This window comes from Molossus molossus, unplaced genomic scaffold, assembly GCF_014108415.1.
Source record: "Molossus molossus isolate mMolMol1 unplaced genomic scaffold, mMolMol1.p scaffold_m16_p_13, whole genome shotgun sequence".
NCBI classification, from domain to species: Eukaryota; Metazoa; Chordata; class Mammalia; order Chiroptera; family Molossidae; genus Molossus; species Molossus molossus.
The window spans coordinates 26506761-26524411 of record NW_023425348.1 but is presented as its reverse complement, the minus strand read 5'-3'; the positions used below and the strand labels follow the sequence as shown (position 1 = coordinate 26524411).

The 17651-nt window shown below is 42.0% G+C and overlaps 2 protein-coding genes across 2 annotated transcripts in view; one reads left to right on the top strand and one right to left on the bottom strand.

Moving 5' to 3' along the window:
• ENDOD1 (endonuclease domain containing 1) overlaps positions 1–9726 on the top strand; it is a 77192-nt gene extending 67466 nt beyond the window's left edge. Inside the window, exon 6 of the transcript XR_004959334.1 lies at positions 9620–9726. The gene's annotated coding sequence lies outside the window, so the exon portion shown is untranslated. The remainder of the gene's footprint in view (positions 1–9619) is intronic.
• SESN3 (sestrin 3) overlaps positions 8189–17651 on the bottom strand; it is a 69210-nt gene continuing 59747 nt past the window's right edge. Inside the window, exon 10 of the mRNA XM_036260072.1 lies at positions 8189–15956. Coding sequence (XP_036115965.1) covers positions 15870–15956 — 87 coding nt within the window. The 3' untranslated portion in view covers positions 8189–15869. The remainder of the gene's footprint in view (positions 15957–17651) is intronic.

The window sequence follows — 17651 nt, the reverse complement described above, 5'->3', positions numbered from 1 at the left end:
CCTTCAGGGTCAGCTCAGGCCAGGGTGTGCAGGTCTCCAAGCCTTGGACAAGAGCCCAAATATCTTCCGATTGGACCAGGGCCTGCAATGCTTTCTCTTCCACCCTTTCATGGCTGGCTGGGCATTTGTGCCCTGGGTCAATTCTGCAGGTCCTCCTCCTTCTCTGGGAAGACTCACACTAGTGGAAGGCACTGAGTCAGTGGGCCCCTAGCACCTGCTGGGAAGTAGCTGGGGAGGGAAGAACATTCTGCGGTGGGGAAGCAGAGAGCAGACGCCAGGGAGTTCCCCTCCTTCAAACACTTCCCTGTTCACTGTGCACTGACTGGTGTCTTCAGTGCCAGAGGTCTAAGAAATCACCGGGGGCTTTTTGGGGGACTGGGGGTGGGACCTTTGCTCTGTGCTTGTGGGGTTTGCCATCAGTCAAGATTCCAAATAACTTGATTCAGGGAGAGAAGAGGAGCCTCACCTTACTTTTTGGCAGTTGACAGTGCTTTTGGGGTCCTCTACCTGACTGGGAGAGTTGGTCAAGTGAGGATATTATTTTTGGAAGACAAGCAACTTCCCTTTGGAGGAAAAAAGGGAACAGGAGGACAGAAATGCACATTCTCAGGCATAGCTCTGAGTCTGTATTAAGAACTGGAAGACTAATAGAATGAAAGTTCCATTGTCCAGGTGGCCCACTGAAATGTATAAGGAATCCCAGAAGGCACTGAGTATAGGCAGGTCTATGAAGACAGTGTGGTCCTTGGACCTAGGAGACCCAGACAAGTTTTCAGAATGCCTAAGGCGGAAAATTAAAACTAAGAAGATACTTAGCCTTTTCATCCTCAAAGTTGGTTTTCTAAGTGCATAGCTGAATGAACAGAAAGCAGAAGCCCATGAGAACCTAGATGTCTTTTTCACTACAGATATATTTCCAATGTACTTATATACAAAAATAAAAAGAAAGAAAGAAAGAGATCTCCGGGGATCGGGCATCTACCCTGGGACAGGGGCCCCTCAGTAGCATTCCGAGGCAGAGGAGCTGCTCTGAAGAAATATCACTCAGAGAACCCTGCCCTGCCCCACAACTCACGGGTGTTCCCTCTTTTCCTACAACATTCATTCCAGTTTATAGTTCTATGACTATGGGTTTCTTGCTTAATGTCCCTGCCCCTCCACCTGACTGTAAACTCCATGCAGGCAGGGAACTTGTCTGTTTCACTTCCTGTTGTGCAGCCAGGTGGCCACGCCTTCTCTCCCTCATCCCCGCACTGGTGCCTTCTCCTCTCGCTGGCCTGAAATGGTGAGTCCTTCAAGGCTGGCTCTTAGATTACCTTCACCCCTCACTCTTTTTCCTAAGCCATCTCACCCATGTACAAAGCTTCATTTCACCTACTTGACATCTTTGTCTCTACATCTTAAAGTCAACCCAAATTCTCAGTGACCAAGGCAAACACATGGTTTCTTTCCTAGCACGTGACCCCTTCCCAGGGTTCTCTAAGTAAATGGCTCCATCGGGCAGCCTCATGGGCCAGCCAGGAGCCTAGGAGTCATCCTGACACTTCATTATTGTTTACCCTCCCCCAGTCCAGTCACTTTTACCTCTTGCTTATCTCCCAAATCCCTCTGCTTCCCATCCTTTCTGCAGTCCCCATCCTAGTCTTCGATACCTGCTCCCTTCACCTGACTGTCTTACTAATCAGCCTTCCTGCTTCGGTTCTGGCCACCCTCATTCTTCATGCTCCAGCCAGAATGTTCTTGAAATGCAAATCTGAGCATGTTGGTATTCTTCTTCCCCTCTTCACACACACAGCTGAAAACTCCTGCTATAGCTTCCGTTGCTCAGCCACAGTCCAGGCCACACAGTGGACTGACACAGGAGAGGCGCTCTCTGGCCTGTGTGCCGGGCATCTCACTCTGGCTGGCCCCTCCTGGACAGTGTCCCTTCGAGATAGCACCAGTCTGGTTACCTATTCAATTCTTTCTTTGGCCTACAGAGAGCTTGCGCGTCCTGGCTATGGCAAAGGCCGGAAGAGTTGTTTTTGCTGTTTCCTGTCCCCCCACCCCTACCAGGCTGGCCTGCCAGTCAGTGAGGTCAGCTGAAGCCACAGCTTAGCCTTCGGGCTTTCTTTCATTTTATTTTTTAAGATATTTTTTCTTTATTGATTTTAGAGAAAGAGGAAAGGAGAGGGTGAGAGAGATAGAAACATCAATGAGCCCAGCTGGTGTGGCTCAGTGGTTGAGCATCAACCCAGGCACCAAGAGGTTGCAGGTTTGATTCCTGGTCAGGGCACATGCCCAGGTTGTGGGCTCAGTCCCCAGTGGGGGCATGCAGGAGCAGCAGATCGATGTTTCTCTCTCACATCAATGTATCTATCTCTCTTTCCCTTCTCTCTCTAAAAAAATCAATAAAAACATATTTTAAAAAAAAACAAAACATCATTGAGAGAGAACATTGACTGGCCTCCTGCTGCATGGCCCCCACTGGGGATCAGGCCCACAACCTGGGCATGTGCCCTGACCTGGGAATCGAACTGGAGACCTCTCGGTGCACGGGTTGACACTCAACCAGTGAGCCACACCGGCCAGGCTGCACTTTCTTTTAGATTGAAGTTGAACACTAGTCTATGGGGTTCTTTAATCTCCACAAGACATGTATAAATTCCTGACTGGTCTTCATGAAGGGAGCTGGGACTCAAAGCACAGTTCTTTCCAACAAAATAGCCTCTCCCTGCCTCTTCCACCTCAAGCTTTTATAGCTGGGATTAGGGTTGCGGTAAGGCTCACAAACAGGTTGTGCTGTTTTTGTTTTTGCTTGTCCTGAATACACGGACTGCAGTTTCACTTGGGACATAGGAGCACTTTGCTAGCTCCTGAATCCTTTTGGGCTCACAGGCAGAACTGAGTGGAAAGTGCCAAGTACAGAATCCTGTTTTACATAGAAGGTGCTCAGCGGGTGTATGAGAAGGGACATGCTGCTTTTGGAGAACTTGGGTGAGCAAAGCCTTGGGCAGCTAGAAGCCCCATGACGGCACCAGGAAGCTGAATGAGGCGATGAGGGCTACTGGCTCTGTCACCACCATGCCCACTGCCTGGAGTTCACGTGCAGGGTCTTCAAAGCCCTCAACCTTGCCCATGCCTGTTACTCCTGCCCTGTCAGCCAGTCCCTGTACCCCATCAGGGGACCTCCATGGACGTCAGCCCTGTCTCAGCTCAGATGGTGCTTTCTGTAGGGAATGCTCTGTAGGCCGTCTCCGCCAGCCCTGGCCAAGCAGCCGCGGACTCAGTGCTGCCATACCCCCTTCAGGCTGGGTAGCCACATCTGTCTTAAAACCACACAGAATCTCTTTGCTTCAAACAAGTGATCAGAGTCCTTCTTGCTGGTTCAGAAGCCCCACAGCTGTCCGAGCCTTGCCCCTCACTGAGTCCTTGGTCAGGCACAGAGGACTTCTGCTTCATCTCACAAGGCCAGCACTGGGCAGAATCATAAAGGAGATGGTTTGTCTGAAGTGCTTGTGACCACAGCGCAGGGGCATCATGCGCACTGAAGGTGTAGTTGGCACAGCCCTTCCTGAAAGCAATCCAGAACTGTGCACTAAGGGTGTTTCACCCGAGGAGATTTTCCCATTGACTTTTTTAGGTAAAGTGGAAGGGAAGTGGGGGAAGAGAGAGAGAGAAACACATCGATTGGTTGCCTCCCGCACAAGCCTACAGGGCTGGGGATGAAACCTGCAACCCAGGTACATGTCCTTGACTGGGAATTGAACTTGTGACCCCCTGGATCCACAGGCCAACACTCTAACCGCTGAGCCAAACTGGTCAGGGCTTACTTAGCCTTTTGATTGTAGTTTCCAATTCAGGAATAGTTGGGGAATCCAACTTTGATGGAGCTCCTTCGAGATCCCATTTGATTTGCTGATGTAATAAGATGTGAACCCTCCTCGGTTTCTGGTCCTAGACTGAATGGCAGGGGCGGGGCAGTAACGGTGGATTTAAGGCCACGTAGAGAATGTCACTTAAGGGCCCTGCTTCCAAATGACACCTGGGTCTCAAAAGGAGACCGCTGTGGTGCTGAGTGCAGAAAAATGTATGTGGGGAGCTTGTAAAAAGGGAAATTGTGTGAACCCGTACCTCCCTCTGATTCAGGAAGTTTGGGTGGTTTCCAGGAATGTCTATTTTTTGTTGTTGTTGCCATTTTTATTAATTTATTTTTGTTACACGTTCCTCCTCCCCCTCAGACACCCTGCTCCCGATCCTGCCACAATAATGGGTGGAACACACACCGCAGAACCTCAATGGTGCGCGATACCCAGGAGTCTGCGGGCCGGCGGGCTGTCGGAGCCGGGCTTGCGGAGGCGCCCGGGCCGGCACCGTTGCAGGCAGGCTGACTTGCCCACCTCGGGTGGATCCCACGCGGCGGAGGCTCGCCCAGCTGGCGGCCCTCCGCGGGCCAGCCCAGCGTGGCAGGATTCTCAAGGGACAGTGGACACGTGCTCTTAAGGCCCAGGTTTGCAGCTTGAACAATGCCCCTTCAAGCCATGGGGTGAACCCATATTCAAAAGTGGAGAAACAGACTCACCTCTGGATGAGGGAATTTGTTAAGTTACAGTCCAAAGGGTGTGGATGCAGGGAGGACATAAATTGTGCTATTTATGCAAACCATCTACCACAGCTGTGCCCTAACTTACTCGTTTAGGTCAAGTGTAGTTAGAAAGCACGGAGCTGAAGGCTCACGTTGGTCCAGAAGGGTCTGTGTGCACACATGTGCGAAGGTACAGCCTTGTGTGTCAGTAGGATGTTTCACCAAGGATAGCCTGGTGTACGTCATCAGAGGATGTGTCAAAGTTTTCAGGAAATTATTTCAGATATTCATAGAACTTCCCAAAGGAGGAATCACAGTTACCTTGCAGACCTGTCTTTCCTGCCCTGAAATTTTAGTCAGACTTTGGTTATCAGGGACACATCCATCCCAGTGGTAAAAAAAAAAAAAAAAAAAAAAAAAAAAAAAGCCATTGAAAGTGGCTTTCATCTCCTTTCCAAATGAATAAACATAAGTGTTTTAGCCTAACCTTTCAGACCCTGCAGTCTGACCAAACGACACTTTCCAAATTCACCTCCTAATGTGAGGGCAGCACACCCGCCCTGCCTGGTACAGGGGGTCCCTGCTCCCTCTTCCTACCTCAATGTCGTGTTCCACAGTCTCTGCAAATCCACATCTCAGATATTCTACAGGTGTCTGTTTAACTATTACCCGTTTTAGAACCGTCACTGATAGCAGCAAACTCAAGGGCACCGCGTGTTTACTTGGCATACAGGAGAAAGAGTCTCTATGAAAGTCAGACAGGCCTGAGAACAGGGCCGCCACCCACTTGTTCGGCCTGACTTGCTGCTTGATTTTGCTAAGCCTGTATTTTTAACTGTCTAAAATGGGGATGATACATACTTGCAGGGTGATTATAATCAAGTTGTGTTTCAAGTTCCTAATATTGAGAAGGTTCTTGATAAACGGTGCTATTTTTGTTGTTGTTGTTACAGATTTTTCTCCTTTTTACCCCATTGGCACCCCCCTCCCCATCCCACCCTCGCCCCGTCCCGTCCCCGGCTTAGTTGTCCATGTCCATTGGTCATGCATTCATGCATATAAGTTCTGTGGTTTATCTCTTCCCACCCCCTCTTCTGAGGGATGTCAGTCTGTGCCCTACTTCCATGTTTTTGGGGTCTACCATATTCCTCAGACTGTTATGTTCATTATATTCTGTATATAAGTGAGATCATAAGTGGTATTTGTCTTTTTCTGCTTGGCTTCTTTCACTTAGGAAATACTTTCCAGGTCCCTCCATGTCGTCTCAAAGGATAAGAGATCTTTCTTTCTTAACAGTGCTATTTTTATGACCCCACCCCCATTTCACAAGCTGTTACCTCATTCTTTTCCATGTTGACAGATGTCCCCTGTCTTACCCTCTCACCCACACCTCCCCCTTCCTGAGGACAAGGGCTGTGTCTTCTTTATTACTGTTACCTGCATTTTCCAGCTGAGGAATCAAAGGAACTACAATATTAAATCACTTGTTGAAGGTCAGGTAGGAGTAGTGGTGGCGCTTAGATTTGTATTGACTTTAGGACCTGCTCTCTAACCCCCCAGCCTGTACTGCCTTATCTTGGCCGGGGCTCCCGGGGAAGCAGGGCCCAGGACCGAAGCTGATTTGAGATCTAGGGGCAGGACCGGAGGACAGGAGGGCTGAAACAGGAGATAGAGTTGGACTGGTACTCAATTCCACCAAGCCCTGGGAGTCTCCAAATTGTGGCCTAGGGAAATGAAAGAAGGAAGCATTCCGGCATTGTCTCCAGTCAGTCACCTCGTGGGTTGTGGGTTAACCGTTAACTCCCTGCACTTCTGGTTGTGCACACTCAGCTCAAAGGCAGTTCCCCCTGGCATCATGCCACGAACACTCAGTGCAGCCCCGGGGCAGGAAAGCAGTCCAGGGCCACAGGAGGTACTTTCCTACTGTTGCTGTGGACACCTGGCCTCAGCCTGCATGGACCTGGTGGCCGCGGCAGCAGGACGGGGAGCTAGAGGGGCCGTGGTGACGGAAGTGGTGCCCACAGGGCATGCACTGACACCTCCACAAGTACGGGGGGAAGTCCTGCAGCCAGGGGAGTTCTCCTGAATTTCACCTTGATGCAAAGAGGATTTATTTACGTTTATTTTGGGAGCAGGCCAATGCAAAGAAAAGTTTAAGAATTCTTCCCACCCTGGCTGGTTTGGCTCAGCGGTTAGAGCGTCGGCCTGCGGTACAGAGAGACCCGGGTTCAGTTCCCGCTAAGGGCATGTACCTCGGTTGCAGTTTGTCCCCGGCCCTGGTGGGGTTGTGCGGGTGGCAGTCACTCGATGTGTCCCTTTCACGTCGATGTTTCTCTCTCTCTCTCACCCTCCCACTCTATCTGAACAAAAATGGAAAAATGTCCTCGGGTGAGAAAAAAAAAAAAAAGAATTCTTCCCTCAAGTTCCTTTTAAAGAGTTTTATGGAAAGGTTTGGGCTCACCTGTGTTTTGAAACGTGAAGTATGTGGGATCATGGGAGAAGAGACATCCTCTGGGGTCGACTTTCTTCTCAACTCACAGTTAGAAGGTTCTGTGCATTAGAACCGATGCCTTTGACTAGGTAACTTCTGCCATGTAGCAGAGTGGTCCTAAAAATAAAATGCAGCAGGCGCAAGCTTTCCTGAGTCTTCTTTAGCTTTAGCACCAGGCTGCTCGTTGGGAAAACAACCAGCCTTTAAATGGACAGGTGCTGATTTTATATGCTGGTCTGTGCACCTTCTCCTCAGGGCCATCTTTTAAATCAAAGGGACTTTTAGGACTGGAGGGAAAAAAATCAACTTTTTACAACTATAAAAGCTGTTGGTTAGCCAGAGAGGAAAGTTATCTAACTTCTGGTTTGCAGTAAAATGTCATGTTGACAGCATGGTCATATAGCTCATTAAGCAAGACATGTAGGCTGAACTAAGGTAGTGAAGTTCAGTGTACAAAGTGGTATCAGAAAGACCTAGTACAAATCCTCACCGTGCCGATCCAGGTACCAGCTCCTGGGCTCAATTTTCTCATCCATAAAATGATATCACTTCAAGCCCGGCCATTGTGGCTCAGTGGTTGGGCATCGACTCATGCACCAAGAGGTTCCCGGTTCAATTCCAGGCCAGGGCACATGCCCAGGTTATGGACCCAATCCCCAGTGGGGGGGGCATACAGGAGGCAGCCAATTGATGTTCTCTCTCATTGATGTCTCTATCTCCCTCTCCTTCTCCCTTCTTCTCTATCAATAAAGAAAATATTTTTAAAAATTTCCTTTAAAAAATGAATAAAACAAACGACATTACTTCTTTACTATTTTTGTAATGAGAAAATAGTGAAATTAATTTTCATCGTGCTGAGATCACAACTGATATTTTAAAAGGTCACAATAACTACACATTTTGCCCAATTTATACTATTGCAATATTCTACTAATGCAATATTGAGTGAATATAAGAAATGTCATGAGAAAATTGTGGGTCAGGAAGGAATAAGGGAAAAAAATGACTCTTACAATTCTGATGTCTTTTAGAAGGCCTGTCTCAATAATGAAACAGAAACAACACTGGGCAAGAATGCTACTCCAATGTAAATATAAATATGTATATACATGTATAAAAGCAAACAATCAGGATTCAGTTTTGCCAATTTTATTGAACCAATAAAATTCCTACTAATAACAATGAAATAAATTTTTGCAAGTATAAATGTGATACAGTTTAACAAAACCCATTGTTCTGTACCTATAAATAGATTTTCAAAATGTCATAAAAAGTGCAGTTATGAATTGTTAACATGTTAATACACAGTTCCTTTATTTCAAATGTGTTTATCTTGACTCACTAACAGTTCCTTCTGCATCTGTTCAAATAATATTACCCATCCCTCCAAAAAAAAACAAGGCATTGAAGCACTAGAATATTACACATAAACTGATCCATTCAGGTCAGCTTTAGTCAGAGCTGTAAAATCAGCGACATAAGAAAAATAAAACCTAGTTATACATACAAAAAGCTGTCATGGGTTCTATAATCTCCTTAACTGCTGACTCATGTGGAGGGCTTAAGAGTTGAAAGGCTTATGGTTAACTACCTTTGAATACATCTACAGCAGGGTCTGGTTCGCCAGAACACGTTTCAAGTGGCTGTTCATCAAGTCTGCTATTTTCAGAATTGAAACTATAAATATAAGACTGCATTTGACAATGAAAATTGTGTAAATCCTAAATTGCATCAATGATCTATTTGATAAAAGCTTATTCTAATGGAAAACCTTATATAGTAAGAGACTGATACATATAGCAGTCTTAAGATCATCCGCCTCACATTAGTCCAAAGTCACGTGCTTCGTAAAAAAAAAAAAAAAAAATTACAGTAACAAAGCACAGGACTACAAAGGCAAAACATCACAGCTTCTGATTACATTGAATAAAAAGTACCAAGGAACGCAAAAGATAATCCTGTATTAATACTGATGAATTAAAGAACTATAATAGACATTTCACAGCATGCTACATATATTGCTCACAACTTAAGGATAAAATGAAGTCTAAAATTGAAAGTCAAGAAGTTGGCAATCTGATTTCATGTGCAATTCAGCTACAATAGTCTTAATATATACATTCATCATGTAGCTGCCCTGCAAAATCAGGATTTTTTAAAAAAAAAAAAGAGATTTCAAGTTCAAATCCTATGTTATAAGCTAAAGAATACATCCAGTTCTTCCACGACCAGAAAAGTTATTTTCAGGTTTGAAGGAGCTAGTCCAAGAGGCAAGGTCGTGTTCCGAGTCGACTTGACAGGGTCTTTTCACCTTGTTCAGGCTGTGCATGTGGATGTCACTATTCTATTAGCGCAAAGATGCCAAATTGGCTTGTGGTTTGCTTTCTGTCTCTCTTATCTGAGGTTGAAAAGAGTAAATGTGAAGAGAAAGAGGAAGGGAAAAATTGTATTTTCTTTCCAGAGAAGATAAATGAATGCAGAGAAAATATTAGCATTAGATATAGAGTTTGGATAACTTTCCTTGATGAACAAGGGTACCATTTAACTCTTACTGTTTATTTTAGAGAACCAGTAAAATTCAGAAAGGAGAAACAGCCTCAACATCACAAAGGAAACTACTTGGCTACCCGATGGATGTCTCCTTTACCTATCCTCATGATGCTTCCTTATCAGATTCAGAAGCCGGTTGAAAATTTGTGAAGACTGATTAAGAAAGAGATGTATAATCCATTTCGTTCAGTGTCATAATGCAAACACCTAGCTAACCAGGATTCATACATTCACTTCTAAGAGGCTAAATTGAGGGGTGAAATAGACTGTTTTTGCAAATTTGTATACCAAGATTTATATATGTCATATTTAGACTTACTACTCTTACTACTGTTTGATGTGCCCTATGAGCTGTAAAATGGGGTGTTTGTTCTAAAGGCTATTTTATAGTATGCATTTCATTATTTCAAAAATTTCTACAAGCATTGCAAAGAATCAGATATTCTTCCTTCCCCCACCCTGTATCTCTCCTTTTTCAATTCTGTACTTCATGGTGGTGCAGCCATGATTAATTTAAAGCTAGAACAAATACTTCATGACATATGATTTAATAAAACCATTCCTGCAGTCTCCATTATTGTCTCATTTCTTATCTAGGCATTGATTCATTCCTGGGCCCTTAAAGGCATTTACTAGACTCTGCAGTCAGGTTGGGTTGTTCAGGAATGGGAATGGAAAGCATCCAGATACCACCACTGATCATAATAATCGATACTTTCCAACAGGTGGTTCGTTGGTCTGTGGGTCAGACAACCGTCTATAGACAAACACATCCCACGTTTGAAACCTGACCAGTTCTTCTCTACGAACTACAGTGAGTACACTGCCTGGAGAGAAAGAACTGTTGCTTTTTCCTTCCCTGTGCATTTCCCGTTCCTCAATGATACTGTCTGGATGTACCTAAGTGCAGGCAGAAAATAAAGACGACTTTTCCAATGTGTTCCCTTTCCGGAAACCCCTTAGGACATTTCCCCACCATGAGAACAGGGTAGGCATGGGGGTGAGAAGCTTAGTCTAACCCAGGAAATCTTGATCAAACTCTTATGCAGCCAATTTTGTGGTATTTTAAACATATTATAATCAAATGGGCTTCTGTGATCCAATAGGACCACCTAAACACCCTTTACCATTATCTTTCTATTAGAAATGTGTTTCAAGGCCCAAATACCATCAAATAAAACAAATGACTAAACCACCATCCATTTGTATGCCAGAAATGTCCTGTCCCACTGAAGGGTTACAGATCAGTCTGGACTTCTGGGGAATTTTAAATTTACATTCAAATAACTTGGACTAATACCAGTATTTATTACCTAATACAGATCCAGGTTAGAATGGCAATTCAATCACTTCAAAATCCTGTTAAATGCTAAATTCTGCATGGTAGAAATAGTTTAATTTCTGTATCATGTATAAATATAAAGATTCCTACTTTGTTAGAAGGCAAAACTCTTCTATGATTTATTTAAAATATGGACAGTAGTATTACTGAACAACAGAGAGTGAATCCATGAAAAGGTTGGATACTCTGAATTTATAGGCCCTTTGGGGATGAGGTAGAGGAGAGCAAGACATTTTGGCAGCTGGGAAAAGTAGAACAGTCTGGGATGGACAGGATTACACTTGGTGCTACATAGTATCTGGTAGGGCATCTGGGGCAAAGGTTAGCCAAAATATAGCTGGATGGTAGCAGGAGCTAGAGGGAGTTGGGACAAAATCACATTCTTAGTGAATGGAGAAAAAGTGACTCAGAAAAGTAAATGCTGGTGACTATCAGCAGGAGGCTGGTGATGCTTGGTTTGGAGTGTGAAAAGGCATCAGACCAAGATGGGCTGAGCGAGGGGGAGGAGAGGGAATGTGTAGAGCTTGAGGCACTTGGAGGAAGAGAAAGCAGGTGGAAAGGGTGGATTGAATGCAGGTAGAAGCTCCCACAATGGGAAGGTTCCTTTATATTAAGTGTATGATACTGAGGTCAGCCACACTCTTGGAATTCCATCCCCTGTGTTTTGAAAACCTTTTCCTTCCTCGCCAGGCTCTGCCTTGACATATACCTCTACCTCTATGACCCATTTCACCCCTGCTAATTTTTGTTCTAGGTCTCACCTGAGCAGACACTGCTAACTAAGCCACATTAGCATGGAAATAAGCTCCACAGACTGGGCGCATTTAAGTTCTGTTGACTGAGACGAATACATTCATGTTACAGTACTGCTTTGAGGAAAGACTGCTTATTTTGATTCTCAGTCTCCAGAGGGATATTATAGGGAAACATAGTTTATGATGACGGCCACCTAGAATAGGTTCTGATTATACAGATTAGCTAACTTAAAACTCGATCTGAACAGTAGAGCCATACATCTTTAAGTTTGCTATTAAATTATACTAAGAAAATTTCATATCTATTTATATAACATTATTGTTGCATAAGTTTACTCCATGCAAGACCATCTATTTGCATAAAAGAAAAAGTCCTATTAAAGAGCTTAAGGTCTTGCTTTCCATAGGAATGATTTAGAATTGTCTTTAAACACAACATAAAACAAAACAAAAACCTCATTCTACTAGTACAGTGCAAATCATTTTTATAATATGCACTGACATTTATTTTTTCCCTGATGAATTGTCCTTAGAGTTTAAAAGAATGTTACCGTCACACATGCATGCACTCCGCACTAAAGTGGTGAACTATTTTTAAGTACAGATCTTTGTTTGCTGATAATCTTATTTTGCTGCGGCATAAAATTCTAAGATTTTGGATTTAAAAAAAAAAACATTCTGTAAGGTGGAAAAGGAAAAAGTTTCTCTGGAATCATGTTAATTAGCTTTTTCAAGCACTGAAAAGTTCTAGGAGACTGTAACAATTAAACTGGGGTTCTGGTTCCAACAGGATTTGATATAAAGCTTACATTGAGTTCTGTTCTAAAACACCCCTGTGGAGCTTGGTCATTATTTGGGTTTGAAGCCATAATTCAAGGCCAAGGCCATGCCCTAGATCCCGCATTAGCCATCTTTTATTTACAAAGTATCCCAAATGGGACAAAGATTCTTCCCGAGACCAAGACAATATACTTAGTTTAAAAAGGTGAGGAAGGTAATGAGTAGTCCTGTCTCAAAAGCCTCTTTTCTTCTAAATATCATGAGTCCACCTTAGGAGGCCTAATCAGAAGGATCCAATGAGGCAGCCGCCCGGCCACTCCCACAGTCAAGGGATCAGGTTAAAGAACAGATTTTTTTTCAGATGGGAGAGTAGTTAGATATTTCTTAAGGTGATCTGAGAAATGAAGAATTATAACAGAAGGTGGAAAACTTGAAATTCACAAGTAAATAGACATCGATCAAGCATATACGTCAGTGGATGACTAGACTGATTTTAACGCAATAGCAACGAAGGTAGAGAATTCACATTCACATGTGCTTTTTTCACGTACACTTGCACATTTAAGTTTGGCACGATGTGAGCCCACGGTGTAGGTTAGCGTCTTGTATAACCACATCATTTCACCAATGGAACCAGATAGTTCTTTTAAAAATATCACACTTTAATATAAAAAGCTATACTATAAATTACTACATAGTAAATTCAATACTCTGAAAAAATACCACCCTGGAAAACCGCATCAGAATTTCAAGTCTGCATTAGATAAAGCCCACAGCAAACTCGTTGCACAATGGTATCGCAACCTGGAATGCTGTGTGCATTGCGTCTGAGCAGGTGCTGAGGCACCTTCAGAGGTCAACTTCTCTAGGCTGGTTCACTGAGGTTCATAAATAGATTGTTTTGTTTTTGTTTCTAGTTCCAAGCCAACTTATTTTCCTGATTACTGATGAGATAGATCAATGCTGAGCTGAAAGGAAACTCTGCTAGGAAAGAGATCTAGTAAAGGCACTAATATTTCCGTAACCCAAACTCCAACTACTTACAGTTCTGGGGGGACAAAGAAAAAAACAAAAACGAAGTGGCCATTTTCGTTACTTAAACCTTGTTTCCCCTTTTGGTCTAAAGCTCATAGGGTGTTCTGTGAGAATTTCTCCTCCTTTTCAATATATAAAAGTCATTTTTATCCTGTAATAGAGGTCACCTGCACAAAAATGTAGGGCTATTAACTGAAAGAATTCTATTTAAAAAAAATAAATATCAAGAATAAAAGATATCCTCAACTTGAAAGTTCTCAAGTTCAAGAAGTTAAATGGACATTTATGTTGTCGTCTGGGTTTTGCCATTCTCCTATATACTTTCTTTGTAATACATATCTATATAATGTGATATTGAAGAAAACCAACATATGGTATATCAATAAACAAAACAGAAGAAACCTGGCACGAGTTCTGTGAATAATCTCTATAAATAAACCACCCGGGTCTTTAAAAAATTAGTAATTTTTTCCTTACATGGAAGTTTTCAGAGAAGATCCTGGAATCCAAAAATGCAGAACTACCTTATGTTAACAGGCTTACAGTCATCTTTCTATTTTCTTATCTGGAACAAAATCTTTAAAAAAAAAGCAACCTACTATATTGTCCCAGAAAAGGATGATAAAAAGGAGGAAATGATTTAACAAAACACTAGTCCACTATGCTTTCATGAGAGAAAGAGAGAAAAAAAGTAAGTCCTACACAACAAGTAAATCTAAAATGAAATCTCTGTGGGAACTCTAACACAAAATTTTAACTCTATTATTTACTAGGGAAAAAAATGGATCTGTTTTAAAACAATTAGCATGTCGGTGCACAATTCAAGTCACCATTAATTAACCAAAGGGTGTTTGAGCCGTGCAGTCGTGTCCTACTGGGTAGGTGCAAGCATCTCTTTAGGCACTTCACTGGTTCATCAGCATAACACAAATTAAAGCTATAAACACATAATGTTGTGCTCTATGAAGATAGTCTAGTCAAGCAACATAAACCAATGCAAAAATGTGACTTTTTGGATGCTTATATTCCTCCCTTAAGACTTGATCATCTTTCCTTTTCACCAGTTGTCCAGAGAGATTTTTCTGGGGAAGGGGACGCTTTGGCATCATGAAAGGAACGTTGTTCAACCCCAGTAAGGCAAAAGCCTTGTGCAATAAAGAAATCTGAAATTTGAACCAAATTTCTTTATGGCTCTGTTTTAAAGGACACTTCTGCAGTGACATAATAGGGGGAAAGTTTAGTTCAGTATTTTTTTAACATATTGCACTCTTTTTGTTGTTGTTGTTCATTCACATTAATGCATAGAAACATAATTTTTACCTTTGAATAATACACTGTTTAACCTATTATAAGAAAAATCATGGAAAGTAAGTTCTAGAAGCCTAACAGGAAAAAATATAGGTATATTAATCTTCTGCTTACTGCAATATAGAAAACACTATGAGAAAAGAAAAATGTGCAAAGAAAATTTTTGGTCAGCCTTGTGTGGGTACAAGTTTGTATGTGCCAACTAAATGAACTGTAAGCAGCACTGTGAGCACTGGTTATTCAAGATGACTGAGGATTACTGTCAGTGATAGAAAGGATTGTGCATAATTCCACTTTTAATATATACATCTGATATGGAAAACTGAAACTTATGTTTCAGAAGAGAAAGAAAATAGCTGAATTTGGCATTTCAGTAGCATGCTATAGAATTCATCATGATTAATTTCACATTAAATTATGGACAATGGCTGTATCACATTTCACGTTATCGCCAATAGCAGTAAAAAAAAAACAAAAACAAACAAACAAAAAAAAACTGAACAGTGCCTGACAAATAATCTCCTGGGGACACAGGGACGTGTCCTGTGAGCAGCTTAGTTCAACAGCGCATGCTTTTCCTCTACCAGATTTAGGACACAACAGGAGAAGTTGAGAGTGGCCAGAGGAGGTTATTCTTTGCTGAATTCCAATATCTGAATAAACAATTGCTTGAGCAGATTGTAAGCGCTTTTCCTTATTTAACAAAAAAAAAGTTGGGGAGAGAAATACACATACACACAAACCCCAAAGCGCTGAAGTTAAGCATCAAGAAAACCAGGTTCATGATTTATGATCAGTTTCCAAAAATCCAACTATAAACAATGCAAAGTAGTGCTCCGCAGTATTATTTTTGCAATTGTTAGTAATGTTAAGCATCAAGAAAAAGAAAACACATCATTGCACATTACAGCCGCCCCCAAAAAACGGCTAAACTTTGACACAGAGAATTGAATAATTTTTGATGCTACATCACAAACAGCTTCTGATGTATATCATATGTGAAAAGGTCTTTACACATCTATGGCATTTTCCCTGGGTGATGTTTCAGGTCAAATGCCGAGTTATGGCACGAAGAGCATATAGAAGTTCAGCTTGCATCCGTGCTTCCATTAAAAGTAAATTGACGTGAACCTAGAAATGAAAATGACCATTATAAACAAAGGTTTTTCTTGTGTATACAGACACATGTACAAACACACACCCCCGAGCATTGTGATGCTTGTGTATGATGTAACACAGAAAACTGTATAAGAAATGGCTCTTGTAAGTGATAAAGATGATCCCTTAAAAGTCAACAATTGTAATAATTTTTTAGAATATATGTTATGTAAAACCAATCAATGTTTTGGGTTATAAAATAAAACTAATTTTTTTAAATTTCAACTTTTCTACACATTATACTTTATTCTAGGTGTAAAATTTTATATGGCTAAAACTCAGCCCTACATTTTTTATAGCCTATGCTTATTTCAGGGAAAACTTTTAAAAACCTTTTCTACTGTTTACTTGAAAGGATACTACAGTGAACATCTGAAGCTTCCAGCAGTTTGTAATTAATGTCTGGTGCTCATCACATATGCACAGCCTCCCTACAGTCTTAGAAATAGCTGTGAACAAGCACCTAACTTATTTTGGGGTACTACTTCTCCAGCTGATAGGTTAAAATGAATATTCACATAGTCTCAAAATACATTACCAAAATAAGAGATAAACCACAAAACTTATATGCATGTATGAGTAACCAATGGACACAACAGTGCTGGGGTAGGGGGCGGGAGGAGGGTGTCAATGGGGGGAAAAGGAGACAGATCTGTAACAAAAATAAATTAATAAAGATAGCAAAAAATATGATATATTAAAATTATTTTGGTAACTCTATCGGTGGGACATACTGTTAGATATATTCTCCTGATGAATGAAGATAATTTCTAGATGTAGCCTAGTAAGTGAAGAAAATCTGTAAACATATAAACAGAGCATAAAGATCTGTCAAGAAGAGATGCTGGAGATACAATGGATATTTATCGGGTGTGTGACTGGCCATAAGACTTCAAAAAATCTGTTAGGTATTGAGGCCCTAACATTCTCTGTCAAGGTCATACAGTTATTTAGTAAATAATTAAATAACTTTACTCTGTTTACTCTCTAGCTTGGATAAATGGAAGATTCTTGGACTTAAAGGTCAAAAGACCTTGGGTTTAAGGCAAGTTCTTTTTGAGAGGGGGTTAATCCTCACTTTAGGATACTTTTTCCATTGATTTCTAGATAGTGGGGATGGAACCTGCAACCCAGGTGCCCTTGACCGGGAATTGAACCAGCAACCTCTTGGTGCATGGGTCGATGCTCAACCACTGAGCCACACCCACCGGGAAATATTTATTAATTCTTAAATAATGATTCCTCTATATCTAAAGAAGTATTTTTATATAATAATATTATTAGACTCAAAGGTCCTGCATTAATTTGTCAAAATACAAAATTACCCAATCGTAATGAGAAACTATTGTTCTAATAGGTTAACTCTAAAGGCTGCAGTTGAAAAATCTCTAAATGGCCCTGGTTAGTGTGACTCAGTTGGTTGGGTGTTGTTCCATGCTGGTTCCATTTCCCGTCAGGGCACATTCCAGGGTGTGGGGATTGATGCCCAGTAGGGGGTATGCAGGAGGCAGCTGATCAATATTACACTCTCACATGGATGTCTCTCTCTCTCACTCTCCCTTCCTCTCTAAAAATCAATAAGCTATTCTTTTTTTTTTTTTTTTTTATCCTCACCCGAGGATATTTTTCCATTTTTTGTACAGATAGAGTGGGAGGGAGAGAGAGGAA